The sequence below is a fragment of the Cucurbita moschata genome, unplaced genomic scaffold, assembly GCF_002738365.1.
Source record: "Cucurbita moschata cultivar Rifu unplaced genomic scaffold, Cmos_1.0 Cmo_Scf00021, whole genome shotgun sequence".
Taxonomy (NCBI): Eukaryota; Viridiplantae; Streptophyta; class Magnoliopsida; order Cucurbitales; family Cucurbitaceae; genus Cucurbita; species Cucurbita moschata.
In genome coordinates, this window is record NW_019268537.1 from 1703215 (window position 1) to 1720003 (window position 16789).

General features: G+C 33.9%; 2 protein-coding genes across 3 annotated transcripts in view; one reads left to right on the plus strand and one right to left on the minus strand.

The window, feature by feature from the left end:
• LOC111458257 overlaps positions 1–7602 on the plus strand; it is a 10086-nt gene extending 2484 nt beyond the window's left edge. The window contains exons 2-15 of one of the 2 annotated variants that reach the window (XM_023100778.1): positions 105–191; positions 399–499; positions 654–704; positions 1282–1453; positions 1605–1922; positions 3580–3783; positions 3862–4365; positions 4456–4662; positions 5116–5304; positions 5690–5859; positions 6174–6329; positions 6481–6562; positions 6907–7334; positions 7433–7602. In XM_023100778.1, coding sequence (XP_022956546.1) covers positions 105–191; positions 399–499; positions 654–704; positions 1282–1453; positions 1605–1922; positions 3580–3783; positions 3862–4365; positions 4456–4662; positions 5116–5304; positions 5690–5859; positions 6174–6329; positions 6481–6562; positions 6907–7299 — 2634 coding nt within the window. In that variant the 3' untranslated portion in view covers positions 7300–7334; positions 7433–7602. Of the gene's footprint in view, positions 1–104; positions 192–398; positions 500–653; positions 705–1281; positions 1454–1604; positions 1923–3579; positions 3784–3861; positions 4366–4455; positions 4663–5115; positions 5305–5689; positions 5860–6173; positions 6330–6480; positions 6563–6906; positions 7335–7429 lie in introns of both variants that reach the window. The other variant, XM_023100779.1, reaches the window with a different exon arrangement.
• An 809-nt stretch (positions 7603–8411) lies between these two features.
• LOC111458925 (phosphoglucan phosphatase DSP4, amyloplastic-like) lies at positions 8412–15114 on the minus strand. The gene is made up of 14 exons (XM_023101800.1): positions 14899–15114; positions 14727–14796; positions 14583–14627; positions 13979–14096; positions 13586–13662; positions 13423–13499; positions 13168–13248; positions 12342–12474; positions 11088–11147; positions 10352–10408; positions 10099–10194; positions 9133–9192; positions 8873–8980; positions 8412–8773 (listed from the first exon to the last, which is right to left on the minus strand). Exons 1-14 carry the CDS (start codon positions 14922–14924, stop codon positions 8639–8641), a joined length of 1143 nt encoding a protein of 380 aa, XP_022957568.1. The 5' UTR covers positions 14925–15114; the 3' UTR covers positions 8412–8638.
• Between the last annotated feature and the right edge of the window lie 1675 nt (positions 15115–16789).

Genomic DNA, 16789 nt, shown 5'->3' on the forward strand with positions numbered 1-16789 from the left:
CCCCCCCCCCTCCCCTCCCCTCCCCCAGGCGTGATGCATTCTAGCAAATTAAATTTTTATAAACGAACAAACCGTTCCTAATTTTTTGTTGCCTAAATTATCAGATATTGAGAAACATGGAGAAAGATTCACTATCCTTGTTCTTAATTACTGTAATGAAGAACATGAAGGAGCTTGGATATGTGTTTGAGGTGAGGTCTTTGACATTGCTTTTGTTACTCGTATTGCATAATTGATTTTTATTTGCTGAAATAGCCGTGTAAGAAGTCACACGATGCATGGTTCTCTAGGCATATTCTGTGAGATCGAGCATCGATGTGTCGTTGAAACCTTCATGCTTGAAGGGTAATATTATTGGTTAGTTTTTAAATGATTATATTCTTATGGAAGAGGCTCAGATTTTTGCAGTTGGCAATGGAGAAGCACGTCAAATGTGGCTGAAACTTGGTCGGGTTGTCCTTTTAAGCCCAAAGCAGTTTGGCCAGATCAATTGGTTACTGTAAGTGCATATATATCTATACACACGCATACATCGGTTGTGCATTCGTACATAAAAGTAGACTAATGCCGTTCTTTTTTCCTATTTGTATCAGCACAAAATGATCTCTGTTAGTAGTCAGAACTGCATGAATGGTTAACTTTTGTCATTGCAGTTTTGAAGGCATTATCGTCGATTCTTTTGAAGGGAAGGAGGCTATTACAAGGTTGGTTTATTGATACTATCTCTTTTAAAAGATGTTAGTGATGGAGTTTTCTGGAGTCTGAGGCCACGGAAAGTCATATGTTTTATCTGCTTGTAGGTGAAAATAATCACTGCTCAACTTCAGAAAACTTTTTAAATAATTTGGAATAATTATATTTACTCTATTTTTTCACTTTTTTAACAACATATTATATTAATAAGTAAAGATAATTACGAAATAGGAGAATAAGGAATCCTCCAATTTAAAATACAGTGAAGTAAAAGAAATACAGTTAACCTTGCACGTTATGAACTTCTTACTATTAATGTTTACGAACACAGTTATCTTGTTAATATTTTTTTTCTTTTGTTTCAAATTGTAAAAACTGATGCAATGAGAATTGCATTTTTTTCTATAGTATTAATGATAGCAAATTTGTTTGGAGAATGTTGATACAGAATTATGAATATCTAAATGCTTATGCATTTTCCTGGTGAATGTTTGGAGAGACCTTTTCTTTAGTACGGTTGCTGTGAAGAGATTTGAGACATTTTCCCCCTTTTCATGGTATATAACTAATGAGTTTTCATGTATGCAGCATTATGCAGGAACCTTTTTGTTCAATACCACTTATATGGATCATTCAGGATGATATCCTAGCCAAGCGTCTTAAAATGTACAAGGACAAGGGCTGGGAGAATCTTGTTTCTCATTGGAGAAGTACTTTTAGCAGAGCTAGTGTTATTGTGTTTCCCAATTTTGCTCTTCCTGTAAGTTTGTGAACTTGACTGTTTATATTATGTGGCCTTTAGACGCATGGTTATCCTCGAATTTGACCTTTTTCTTTCCTTAAAAAAAAAGTAAAAAAGGCATTGACGTTTCTCTTAGCAACTGCTCATCTTTTATTTCCCTTTATATCAGATGCTATATAGTGCGCTTGATACTGGAAACTTTCATGTGATCCACGGATCACCAGTGGACGTTTGGACTGCTGAAATTTATAAGAGCTCTCACTTCAAGTTTAAATTAGGACAGAAACTTGGATTTGGTATAGAAGATTTCGTAGTTCTTGTGGTTGGAAATTCCTTCTATAATGAGCTATCACCGGAATATGCTGCGGCATTGTATCGCATGGGACCTCTACTAACAAAATTTGCAAGGAGGAAGAATCCTAGAGGGTCGTTTAAATTTGTCTTCTTGTGTGGTAATTCCTCCCACGGATGCAATGATGCTCTGCAGGTAGTCTTTTGTTATGCTTGCACATTTTTAGCTTTATTTGCGTGCCAATTTGCCTTGGTATACTACTTTCTCCTTTTCAAATTATATAGTGTGTAATTATTGGATATGTGAAATTGAGAAAATATTGATTGAATTGAAGTAGGTTTTATTTTCCTAAAATTTTAGTATAACTAGCAAATGGGATTTTATCTTCTGCTGGGAAATTTAAATCAAAGTTCTTCACCTCTGTAACATTTTTGTACTAAGCTCGACAGAGAAATCCTATGAATAATTGAATCCACAAATTTGCTGTTTTAGGTGTTGCAATATTTCTCAAGTGAAAATTTATAAGGTGAATGTAAATTGAAGCGGCAGAATTAGATTACCTTAAGAAATTATGATTATAATGGTAATGGACTGATAGTTCCAAATAGCATATGGGATGAGCATGTGGAGAAACCAACTTCAAATTTATATTCATGATGGGGATTGAGTTAGTTCTGGCTTGGCAAGTGTCTATGTGGGTATATGCCGTATGTTTTTTGCCTCCTCAATTATCTCAAATGGCTGAAAGAAAGGATGTTTATCCTGCCCTTGCTTAGGTGGTTGGGAGTTGTGACGTGATGGGTCCGTCACTTAACCGAGGAATCTTGCATCTTCATAGCATAATAGTTTGTTTTTTTTTAAATTTAGAATTGAAGAGGAAGGAGGGTTTTAAATAGCTTTTATTAATTCTTGTTGTAGAGTTTGATCCTTCCCTTTGGCCTTGTTTGGTTTAGATGTATCATGTAAAGTTTCCTATACTATAGCAACTAGACAACGCTTATATCTAGTGAGAAACCAATAAATGCTATTGAGATAGGAGGATACAGAAGATGGTCTTAAAATAAAATACTACTGCCCATGTAATTAGCAGCTGATACTTGCATGAAATATCTGAGACTGAGTAAGTTTGAGAACCAACATGCTAGCTTTAGAAAAAGGCAGTAAACTTTTGGATCACTTCTTCTGTATCGTATGGCCACTACAACTTTCTTGTAATTTGATTTCACAGTGACTGGAAATGAACGACACATCAAACAAAGTGAAGTCATAAAATATTATTTTTGTGTTTAATATGATTAGAAAGTAGTGGACATGGGAAGGTTGATTTTTGAAGTTCGGAGTTTCTGTGGATTCCTGGTTCCATTCTCCATGTATGTCACTTACATGCTTTAGTGATAAGGATCTAAGAATGGTACAAGGATCTGCCTTATCTATCGGGGTTTTAAATTCCTTGTCTATAGGGGCTTGAACATTCTACTAATGGTATAGGTGTCATTTGTAATCTTTGGTTTTCCAAACTTTGCTAATGAAGAAAGTAAGTGGGCAGGACGTAGGCTAGGTACAAAAGAATGGCGTTGTCTTGTTATTTGCAATGAATACATGAATACCTTTAAGATAAGACTGCTGTGAATGAGTTGGAACAGTCGGTGGATGCACCACCTAGTTTCTTTTCTTGATTTATTTTCTGCATACTTTTAAACGAGACCAAGAGTTGCACTGGTCTGACTCTAGATAAGGATGAATCGCGAATGTTTCTATTTGTACTTTTTCTTATGCATATGGTCTGACTCTAGATAAGTACTTTTTCTGCAGTATTTCTTTGGATTAATGATTAATCGTTCAACTTATGTAGGAAACTGCTTCACGTTTAAGACTTCCTCGTGGTTATTTAAGCCATTATGGCTTTGATCAAGACGTAAATGGTATTTTGTACGTGGCCGATATTGTTCTTTATGAATCTTCCCAAAATGTACAAGATTTTCCTCCCTTGCTCATTCGGGCGATGACCTTTGGAGTCCCAATAGTGGCACCTGATATGCCCATTATTAACCAATATGTGAGTTCATTCTACTTCTCTCCCCTCTTCCTCCACTAGAAAGGAAAAAATATAACAATAGTGTCTTGAAACATGCAGGTTGTTGGGGGGGTCCATGGATTACTTGTTACTAAATTCAGTTCAGATGCTTTGATAAGAGCTCTCTCTAATCTTTGTTTTGATGGAAGGCTCGCTAGAATTGCTAACAATCTTGCTTCATCTGGAAAATTACTTGCCAAAAATCTTCTTGCTTTAGAGTGCATTACTGGATATGCAAATCTGTTGGAGGAAGTCCTCAATTTCCCATCAGACGTTATACTGCCAGGTTCCATTACCCAGCTTCCAGAAGCAGCGTGGGAATGGGATCTCTTTTGGAAGGAAATAATACAAGGATCTTCCAATGAGCAACGCGATAAGAATGTTAAAAAGAAATCTAGTGTGGTGATTAAACTCGAAGAGGAGTTCTCTGACCTTGTTAGTCCCTTGAACATCTCCAGTCCTAGAAAGGAGATTTTGGTGCATGACATCCCAACTCAACAAGATTGGGATATTATCGGGGAAATAGATCGTACTGAAGAACATGACAGAGTGGAAATGGAGGAGGTATGTCGTTATTTTTCCATTATGGCTTGTCTGCAATGTTTATGTCACTCACTTTCCTGAGAGCGAGGCCATATGTGATTTGTTATGTAGCTTCAAGAAAGAACAGAAAGAATATTAGGTTCATGGGAAAAAATATATCGTAGCGCACGGAAGTCCGAAAAGATGAAGCTTGAAAATGAGAATGACGAGGAAGATCTTGAAAGGGCAGGGCAAGCAGTATGCATTTATGAGATATACAGCGCACCTGGAGCTTGGTCATTTTTGCATCATGGTTCTATGTTTCGTGGACTTAGTCTTGTGAGCTTCTTCCATCCAAAACTATCTGCTGATATTTTTCTGTTTGTTTTATTTTGTCTCACTTTTCTTTGTTATTATCTTCTGTGTCATTCATTCGAAAATGCAAGTAAGATTTTAGTCCATCAATCGTGCTCTCTTGCTAGATCCTCAGTCTTGAATGTTAAACATGTATAAGAGATAATAGAGTTTAGATTTTGTCATCAAATCTATGAGCAAGTAAAATAAATGACAAGATAGTTTTGCTACATATCCAGCCATCGCTTCCTTAAAAAAACATCAACTAGATTGTTGAATTTAGAACTTGTGAATTTTATGGTGTCAAACATTAAACTCAATCTTGGCCCATTTTTTTAACTTTTTGAACTTGTTATTCTTAAATGTGGATGTATTCCTTGCTTCCAAGATACTCATTTTACATTCTTTATTGCTTGTAATTTACATTGTACCCTACAGTCTTCGAGCGCACTGAGGTTGGAATCAGATGATGTCAATGCTCCCAAGCGTCTTCCTCTTTTGGAAGACAGATTCTATCAGGACATTCTTTGTGAGATGGGAGGAATGTTTGCTGTTGCAAATAAGATTGATACGATTCACAGAAGACCTTGGATTGGTTTCCAATCGTGGCAAGCTGACGGTAGTAAGGTAATCCGCACTTGCTAACATTCTTTCTTGCTTAGTTGTACTATTGGATGGCTGTAAGGCTTCAAGAGAAATGTAAATGGTGGATAGAAATTTTTGGAGGTTCTAGTTTAGACAAGGAATACTTTTACCCCCTTTTCTTAACGGCCGCCCACTCTATTTGGTTTGCAAATGAAAGATTTTCATAATCATCTGGAATCTGGTAGTCAAAGATTTTGAGAATATATCTTCTTGTGTAATCAATCTTAGGCTTTATTAAACCACTGGCCTCCAGGTTAATGAACGGTTTTTAAGCTCTATGCCAATAAATAGATTTTTTTTTTTAATCTATTTATTTATTTACTTCTATTCCTCTGATTCGTAATCAGCCTCTTCTGTTAAAAAGCAGGAGTCATTATCCAAAAAGGCTGGAAAGGTCTTGGAAGAAGCAATTCAGAAGAATACTAGAGGGGAAGTTATTTACTTTTGGGCGTACATGGACGTGGATTCTGAAGTCACGGACAGCACTGATGGTCCTTTTTGGCACACATGTGACATCCTCAATCGGGGACATTGCAGGTATATCAGTCATTCAACATATTCTTGTATGATAAGTTAGCTGTTCATAGGTCAAGTCTTCCATTGTTTTTTTTAAAACAAATAGTTCTCATTAAAGAGCATGAAAGGTTTAAAAAGAAGAAGAATTCCAAAGATAGAAGTCGAGTCTACACCACGTATAGAGAGAGTTGAATTGATTCTGCATCAACTTCCAAGTCGTGTGTGTTAACTAACTTTATGATCACTAATTTACATCAAATACGAAATGAAGAACTAAAATTACATTAAACAGATGCAATTTGAACATGTTCTCACTTAAAATTACATCCATCCAGTTCTACGTTTAAAGATGCCTTTAGGCAGATGTATGGACTGCATCCATCACATTCGGAAGCTCTTCCTCCAATGCCTGATGATGGTGGTCTCTGGTCTTATCTGCATAGCTGGGTGATGCCAACCCCTACATTTGTGGAGTTCATAATGTTTTCCCGGTAAGCACATTATATATATATCAGAAGTAGAACCCCATATATCTCGCACATTCCCTCTATTTTTTGTTCTTCAAAATTTCCTCCCTCACCACTGTTATAATGGATGCATTATATCAGAATAATGACTGAAATTTTCGTATTTGAGCTGCAGGATGTTTGTTGATTCCGTAGATGCCGTGAACAGAAAGCTTGGCAATAGCAGCAAATGTTTGCTGGCTTCCACTGGACTGGAGGTAAATATCCTACTTCTCTCCCTTGAGGAGATTACTTCTATGGTGCAGTTAGAAGGGTGAGTTTGTTTTTCTTCCCCCTTTTTTAGAAATTAATTTCTTTATAATGTTCGAGTTAACGCAATTCTTCCCTAAGTACTTCAAAATTTTTGGGAAAAACACTAATTAAATGGTCCCAAAACCACTCCCAATACGTGTTTGAAATGCCTTCTAAAACTATATTTTAAATAAAACACTTATTACATTAGCACCGCAAAAGAAAATTTATTAAGTGTTTCTCCTAAAAGCACTTTAAGATTTTTTATTAGGTTCTTAAAATTTTTGAGTCTTCTGTTTTTGATGGGCAGAGAAGGCAGTGTTATTGCCGGCTGTTGGATATCCTGATAAACGTGTGGGCGTACCACAGCGGGCGGAGAATGGTTTATTTAACCCCACGTTCAGGCTCGCTAGAGGAGCAGCATCCCCTTGAAGAACGTCAGGACTTCATGTGGTCCAAATTCTTCAACATCACATTATTGAAAGCCATGGATGCAGACTTGGCCGAAGCTGCCGATGATGGCGAACAACCGAGAACCAAATGGTTATGGCCATTAACAGGAGACGTATTCTGGGAAGGGATGTATGCAAGGAAAAGCAAAGAAAGGCATAGGCAAAAAGTTGAAAAGAGGACAAAATCCCGACATAAAAAATCAGGCAACCGCCGTAATCATGAACACAAGCAAAAACCACTTGGAAAATAGCTGACAACAAACTAATAGTCTCTTTGCAGTAAATGGTAAGTTGAACTCATTTATTTATTTTTATCTTCTCATCGAAAATTGGGATTTTCTTATTGACTAGATAATTGGTTCTCTTCTTTCAAACGGTTAGCAGCAGATTAGATATGATAGATCGAAATGGTGATGATGCTTTACGAGTACAGGAAGACTCGTCAATTCAAGTACGTCACTTTCTTTCAACCTCTTTTCCATAATACGTCGATTTTAGCAATTAGCAATTAGCAATTAGATAATGTCTTCCTTCGATATAATATCTTGTAATCATTTTTTGAACATATATAATATCTTGTAATCATTTTTTGCAATCAATTTAGAACTTAGCGAAATTGATGAAACGATGGATACTAAAAATTTAGAACTTAGCGAAATTGATGAAATGATGGATACATATCTAGAGTCTCTCTATTCACTACATATCTTAAAAAGTTCGTGTATATTATTAAAAAACTTAAAATCATATTTTAGTAAATGTAGTATGATGGATACACATCTAGAGTCTCTCTATTCACTACATATCTTAAAAAGTTCGTATATATTATTAAAAAACTTAAAATCATATTTTAGTAAATGTAGTGAATTAATGTGAATTTGTAGGACGAAACGAGTGTGTTTAAAAAGAATTAAAAAAATTTAATGTCGAGGAAGACTAACAAAGCCAAGTGCAGAAAATAAGGATGAAACATTTTATTGATTGTCATAGGTAAAAACACTTAGTTATTTTTTGTTTTTGGCGTCCTATTATTTTAAGGCAAAAACTAGGCAGGTTTGTTAACTATTTTAATTTTTTAGCTTGTGAAAAAATAGAATAATAAATCGTATTTTAGTGCTTTTTTTATTTTATGTTTTTCAAAATATTTGTTCACCAGTGATTTTGTTATATCAATTATCAAATTATGATCTTATTTTGTAACTATAAAAGTCATGTTTTTCTTAATAACACTATAAAATGATCTATAAAAAATAAGGAAAATTAAATTATATTTTAGGCCAATTTACCAACTAAACATCTAGAGATCAAAATAAAAGTATGGAAATTTGAAAGAAAAATCAGAGATTATAAACCTATAAACAATAACATTAATAAAATATTATTTCCGTAAAGTCATATAACATGATTCTTAATGTTGTGAGACGAATCATAGTGATCGTGGAACAGTACTAAATCCATTTTTGGTCGTTATTGACACTACTCTACTATTATTATAGTAGATTGCACGCATTATATTCAATTGACATATTCTTAGAATAAAATAATATTAATGCAATCTTAGATAGCATTTGCAATGCAACATACCTTAATTCAATTTTCATCTGGGCAATCTTCTAGAAATTGTATTATTTTGCTTCTTTCTTCGGTCGTGAGTTCAGGTTCATCTCCAGTTAATCTTGCCCGAAGCATGGTTCTATCACTACCTGGATCCTCATCTTCAACCACCTAAACAAACAAACAAAAAATAACATATTATTTTTTTCTACCGAGGAAAATTTAGGGTCGAATTTTTTATTTATAAAATTGAATAATCTAAAATCGTACTTCAATGAAATTGTTGACGTGGCCATCTTTGTTGGGTGGAGTGACCGGCTCGTTTTCGTTGCACGTCCATACACCATCAATAATATACTTGTATTCGTATCGTCCTTCCTGTTAAAGCAAAATCAAACAAATTCCGTCATAGTTCTTAAATTCACGAGGTCAGGATTCAAATCTCCATACTCACAATTGATGTGCAAAAATAATCTAATTAGAATTTCAAATTTAGGCAACATTGAAATGGTTGATTATAATTGTCATACCGGCAGTTCCTTATTGAGAATCCATGCACCTCGTTCCTTGTCGAATTTTAATGGAATTCTCTGGAAAAAAAAAAAAGTTCCACAGACAAAACAATAAATACAATTTCTAACCTGTAAAATTTGTTGATAATTCTAAAATTCATCGAGAATACACTAAATATTTCATCTCGTAACTAATTAGATTGTGAAATCGAGCAATAGACACAAGATACTGAATCGTTCAGCTACAATGATTCTAAACTATTTCCGTTTCAGTATTTCACAGCATTAATATGTCATGATCTAGAGTATATATTAGAATTTAGAACATAGATGAAGCTTATATAATAATATATAACTAAAGGAAAAACTGAATTTGAGTAATAAGTCACAACCATGAACCAAGTTATCAAAATAACTCCACAACGTCACACCATCCGGAGGTAAAAATGTCCAAATTCTTTCTAGGATATAGACAGCTTCTGAACTACATCGTCCATTCACCAACGGCAGGAAAGGAAAAACTTTCATTTAAAACCAGCCCTGTTATTTCTATCTTATCTAGAGTTAAAGAATCAAAATGTAAAATTTAAAAGTCTCATCAAGCTTCAAAAGTACTTCTCAGTGTTACATCAAAATGTAGTTATTACTGCCATAAATGCCTACTACTTAGGGACTGTTCGTTGAAAATTATTGTGACTACAGGGAAGACCGTAGGTTTATAAGGAACACCATCACCCTTGGTATGAGGCATTTTGGGAAACCAAAAGTAAAGCCACGAGACCTTATGCTAAAAGTGGATGATATCATACCATTGTGGAGAGTCGGTAGTTTCTAACATTGTTTAAGGCATCAAAATATCTATTAATCTACTAAAGAATAGGACATATGTTATGCGTGCACTGTTTTCCAAAACTAAATCAACATTCAAGGAATTAATAAGCATCAAGAGGATGGCAAGGGAAGAAAGAGAAAAAGAATTGTTACCTGGCCCCATCCAATATCAAGCCCAGATACTTCTACAGTTGAGCATTGGTCATTCTCCCATGATAAAGTGACAGGCTTGTTTTTAAATCCTGAAAGCTTCAAGAAAAATATAGCGGTTAATCACTTTTGTACCACATTATAAGCAATAACCCACTGACCTCAACTAAAAAAACAATGCAACTTCAGATTTGGGGATAAAAATAAAAGGGACCAAAACTGTTATTCAAATAAACCATAAAATATAAATACTTACAATATCGGCCGTTGCACTTTTAATAGCATCTATTTTTGGGAAGCATGAGCGTTTGCTCTGCAAGAAAGCAAATCAAAGCACATTCAGCAACATTAGAAGCCGATAAATTTATATCAGTACTTTTCCTCCCAGCAATCTACGTCACAAATCATGACTGATTTAATAAGCTATTGCATTCATTACTCAGTAAAGTATGAGAAAAACTGTTGGACCCATACTTTAAATGGGAGAATGTCTTCGCTTTACACTATAAAAGATATGCTGAGGACGACAACGAAAAAGGACTGCCGAAGTATTTGGGATTAGAATGCTACAAATATTATTTGTTAACTATATAGTACAATATTAAAAAATTAGAACTTTAAAAAGAAAAGTCTTTTTTTTGGAACATCCCATGTTGACGCTACGATTACAAGTCAAGAAACTAGTTGACACTTTGGTTAGTGCAATGATTAACCAAAAAGATTTATCAACTCCAAACTGAAGTAGAGTTGTAGAATTTAGTTCAGATTTTATTTGGCTCCTTTTGGTAGGTGCTTTCTAGACACTTTTTGTAATCATTCAATTTTCTCAGTCAGAACTCGGTTGTTCTGATTAATTTTTTTTTAATAATGTAAATAATATTTCTGGAGTCCTATTTTTCCAATTCAAATAGATAATAATAGGAACACGCAGAGTAAATCAACCAATAGAAGATTTTCATACTGCAACACTAAATGAGTATAATGGATGTTACCAGCAGTAATTCTAAAGCCTCATTGAGTGTGTAGCCTTGAACCCAGAACATGTATGCCATCTGCAGTTCATAAGATATTTTAAAAGTTGGTAAGAAATTAATCGACATAATTATCAATAATTAAGATTGTGCTAGAAATGAACTAAGATGGATATAAGATTTTAAAAAATCCACAGAATGCTCGTGAAAAATTGAAATTCTCAAGAACCCATAGGATCTCAAATTCCTCTGGGAGGAAGAGTACATCGACATTTGTAATGCTACTGGACTTTCATTAATATGGCCAAAAATAATTTCCATATACAAGGTTACAGTTGTTTATTTTGTAAGGCAGGACAATAATCTCTATCAAGTATTGTAAAAATTACAATTACTTAACTTGCAATCTACAACTACAAATACAAATACATTTCAAGATGAATTTTCTCTCTCCGGACCCATATTATAAAGCAAGTATTCCAAATACAAAAATTAAAATTAATATTTTTTTTTATATAAAACAACTGTACATGAACAGATTCACAATCCTAACTTTACATGGACATTCAGATTAAAACGTGATGTTCATAACCGTTTTCATATAACAGCAACCTCAGAAATATTTGATTGTGATATTTTGGATATTAATCTGAACTTAATTTTTCATCATCGTTAAAAAAACAATAGTTGGCAAAGCAAAGAAAACAAATGTACTTAGTACACAAAGCTAAAAATGTTGGAGCAGATGTGATCACTGTTTATAATCTACATTAACCTTACAATTCTTTTTTGATGAAAATAAAGGGAACAGAAAAAAGTGCATTGGATGTTGTTTAAGAACTGTCAACCAAAGATTAACACTCTAACTGGAGCTGAATATCTCAAACGTCTCAAACAAAAGCACAGAAATTTATTTCAAACCTTAAGGCATGTATCCAGTTACCCAGCAGAATACATCCTTAGGAATTAAAAGAAAAATTGTTGTAATATCAGACAATAGCCAAAATATTAACATGATGAAGAAGGAGACGGACAAAATGGGGGCTGAAGAAATCAATAGAAAGTAAAGACAAAAATAACTGCACAATTACGTTTATCTATACAAAAAAACTTAAATGGAGCAGGGTATGAAACAGCACATAAAACCAAGACAACCTTTTTCAGGAGAGATTCTATTTTTCGTGCCCTATTATACTGAATTAAAATCATAATATTCCAAACAAATAATTTGTACAGCAGTGCAATTTATTTCTACAAGCAAGCTTATGCGCATACCGCAACAGCAGGAGCTCTTCCAAGTCCAGCAGTGCAATGTATGTAAGCCACTCCACCATTTCGTTTTATGGCTTTATGCAATTTACTTACAACAGCTGGTAACCTTAGCCGTAGGTCGAATGCATCAAAATCCCTGTTGCATCAAACCTTAGTTGGCTGTTGTAGAAAGCAAAATCCTCACATAATTAAAAATATAATGCTCTTGTTTGCATGAGGTTGAGTGTATGAATAAATTTGATAGGCATAATAAATAAGGTAGAAACGGTTCAAACACTGAGTCATTAAAGATATGAATTCTCCACAAGTATACTAAGTAGATCCGATTTTAATATTTCTTTCAATTAATTAAGATAAAGTTCAAGCCAGAGAGGTCGATGAAAGGATGTATGAGAATTTTTCAGGCTAGATGAGGAAATGATTTGGACTTTGAGATAAGTTAATTGGAAACCTACGCTAGAAATTGCTTAACAGAGGAGATCAAGGATCAAGCAAGAAATACTTCAGATTATATAGGTCTATGGTGGTAAACGAGGGAACAGAAAAGTATATGAAAATCTGGTATCCACTAACATGTTAGCGAAAAAAATTGAAAATAATTAATCTATAGTTCAAATGATCAAATAAAAATTTTGTAGTCTCCAAATATATAAATATAACTGCCTGTTGCTATACTCAACTTTTTCAAATGCTTTATCAACATAATGTTGCATCATCTCTAGTAATTCCTCTTGCAAGAGCTCAAAATTGCAGTCATGTGCTTTACAGATTTATAGCTTTCCGTCAAAGCACAGAACATTATAGGTCAAGATAACAACCGCCTACTAACCTTATCTGAGCTCGCAAATGTTCAATATCATCAAACGTCTTTGTATATGCTATTATAGCACCAATGTCAACCCCAAAATATCTTTCCAACACAGTGAAGGAATTCAGCAGTTTTGACTTTATTGATGAAACTATACTTTTGTGAAATATTGGAATTTCTCACATATAATTATTTAGAAGAAAAAGAAAAGAATTCAATGGACTTTTTTAAAGTGAAACATTTAGGAAAATATTTACAGAAATGAAATTTGGATACTCCAAATCTGGATCTTGCTGCAAGCAGAAAATTGTTTTTACTCCAATGCTGCGAAGCTTGTCAACATCCTCTGGAGTCTGACATAAGTAGGATTACAATGAAATTGTAAGGGAGTTGGTGCATAAAAACGTACCAGATGAAAAATATCAAAAACAATTATCACCTGTAGGCACGATCCTACAATTAAATCTGGACGAATGAAGTTGTAGTTCATTCCCAGCTCATGTCTATATGTCAATACTATATCATAAAAGCAAAAGGAATCAGATTAGACAACTAAAGAATAAGAACTTAGCAAGATGCACTCTAAGCTCTAGCTTCATGGTCACAAAAACACTGGCATATTTGATCACTTAGCAGCAAACATTCACCACTGAATTCAAATTTTAAGCAGCACATAATAGAAAATCAATTTTTTTTTCTCTCAAGGGGTAATAAATTTTGAGTTACTTTCGAATTAAACATGTCTGGAATCTGAATAAATTTACTTATGAAATGTTCACAGTAGCCAGGTATTTTCCAGTTCAAAGTGGAGTCGTAGGATCATGGCTCTTACCAGCCCCCATAGCTTCTGTCATGTTATGGCTATATATTTCAGATTTTTCCTCCTTTTCCACGGCATCATCAACTTCAGCTCCACTCATTTCGGCACTTGATGTAGAGCCAGATACTGCCTATAGACAACAAGTCATGATTTCAAATATTTATTGTTTATAGAGACCAGTGACGTAAAACAACCAAAACTACAGATGAATGAACCGACATATTTGCTGTAAGACTTGCTACACTTCCGAAATTGAGATATGATAGCAATATATAAAAATTCACGATTGTACTACGCCTCAAACAGAGCTAAAATTTCAGTCAGAAAACTGGTTGAAGAAAACAATCACTCACGTGAAACTAACAAATCGATCGTATGTAAACAATTATTTACAGATGAATGAACAGACATATTTGCTGTAAGACTTGCTACACTTCCAAAATTGAGATATGATAGCAATATATAAAAATTCACAATTCTACTACGCCTCAAACGGAGCTAAAAGTTCAATCAGAAAACTGATGGAAGAAAACAATCACTCACGTGAAACTAACAAATCGATCGTATTAAAACAATCGCTTATAAATTCTTATAATCACAAGTTCTCAGTAGCTACCTTCACGGTAAAACGTCGGTGTAGATCCGCAAAGTTCCTTATCACCTGTATCAAGCGAAACAATCTGTTTACCGTTCGATACAAAGAACACAGAGAGGCTGAATATATAAACTGCAAAATTAAAATGTGGCGCGAACGGAGTACCAGATTGCGGAGCTGGAATTCAGGCTTTCTCTGTCGGCATTTGAAGCTCTGGAACGGAAAAGATGATGATCTGAAACTCGGAGAGAAAATAAGACTGTAAGAAAAGATTTTAATAAAATTAATGGAACCAGAAGGAATCGGAAGTAGATGATTATTTCACTTCAGAACAGACATTGAAAGGTTTTGAAGACAGTTCATGGCGAATCGCGATCGTTCTCCGCTGCGCGATGAAGCAAATTGGCAGAGCTCTCTTACACAGACGGACTTCGATCGATGCCTTCGTTCACTTTAACGTACTTCAAAGCACACTCTCGATCACGTTCCTGTGAATCTCAGAGGATGTGCCTTCCCGTGATTGATATTCTTCCCTTAACTGTGATCTTTTGAGATGATATTTATAGCCTGTTGAAATTAAAATGGCAATTTATATGCATTCGGTTTTCTTGTTACTTTAAAAAAAATAATAATAATAAATTAAAATACCTTTCTATTTTCAAAAATGCTTTTGTTTCTCTCTTTTTCTTTTTTAAATTTTAGGTAAATCGTTAGGAATTTATTTTAAAATAACTCTTCAATTTTAATTAATATTTCTAATAAAATATATGTACATCATTACCATATTATATAAACAAAAATCACTACTTCACCTAACACTTGTTCTTTTTTTTTTCTTTTCACTTCTTCGGTGCCCTATTAATTCTTTTATTATTATTATTATTTATCAATCCTCTTAATTCTTTTTTTTATTATTATTATTTATCGATCTCCAAAAACTTCATCATTTTTTTTCTCTCTATCTTTTAATATCGTAATCTTAAATAAATGAATTTCTCATTGTCCACTTTGAGCATAAGCTCTCGTGGCTTTGCTTTTCTACAATGGTATGATATTGTCCACTTTGAGCGTACGCTCTCATGACTTTGTTTTTTCACAATAGTATGATATTATTCACTTTGAGCATAAGCTCTCATGATTTTGCTTTGGGCTTCCTCAGATGCTCATCTGGAGGAGAGAGTATTCCTTACTTATAAACTCATAATCATTTCCTAAATTAACCCATGGGACTTTTATCATCCAACATCTATTTTTAAATATTTAAATAGTCAATTTATTTGACGTTATTTCGAGTTTGAAAATATAATTGGATCGACAAAGTCTTAATCTTACGAAGTCCAAAAATTTAAATCACCCTCTAAAAATTCGACAAAACCATGAATCGTCACATACAAATAGAGATAAGAAAGGAATATCGATGAACATGACTCTCTCCACAATGCAATGCTATGATATTGTCCTCTCTCCACAATGTTACGATGTTGTCCACTCTGAGAGTGTAAGATGTCATGGCTTTGCTTTGGACTTCTCCTCAGATGTCATGGCTTTGCTTTGGACTTCTCCAAAAGCCTCAAACGAATGGAGATAGTATTTATTGATTATAAATTCATAATCATTCTCTAAATTAGTCGAGGTGAGGCTTTCATCTAACAAAAATAAGTGGTATGATCTTGAAAAAATCTTGGTCGTGTTTTAAAAATCTCTGATAAAAATATATTAGGCATATTCAAGAAGCCCATTGGGCCTATTTGAAAAAATAAGAGCAAAGCGAAAAAGCCCATGTGGAGGCCCCTGAGACGTCCACGCTGTTAGCAATAAATAAAAAAAAAAGTTAAATCGACGAAATTAGTTTAATTTGAATTTTTTTTAAAACTATTTTGTATTTACTTGAATCTCTCGAGTATAGTTAAACTTATTAAAACATATAATAATATATTTTAATGTTAACTAAGAATAATATTTTTTTAAAAATAATCCACTCTACAAAACGAAAGAAGCAAAGAAAAATAAAGGCTGATCTCCTTAGGGAAGAGTTTAAATTAACAATTTTTTTTTTAAAAAAAAACTAATAATTAAAAAAAAAAAAAACCACATTTCGAACCCTTAGCGCCTCCAAAAGAATCAAATAATTTTTATATGAATTGAGTTAGCACCAATGAGATATCGTAGTTATCACGTCATAAACACTAATTAACTGTCACAGAGCAAGAACGTATCGTATCCCACAA

Coding starts and splice junctions, on each gene's coding strand:
- LOC111458925 (XM_023101800.1), bottom strand. CDS start 14,924: ATGAACTGTCTTCAAAACCTTTCAAT. Junction 12,475..13,167: donor CATTTGCGAGCTCAGATAAG/GTTAGTAGGCGG, acceptor TTGATGCAACAG/GGATTTTGATGCATTCGACC. Junction 10,195..10,351: donor AAAGTGCAACGGCCGATATT/GTAAGTATTTAT, acceptor TTTTTCTTGAAG/CTTTCAGGATTTAAAAACAA.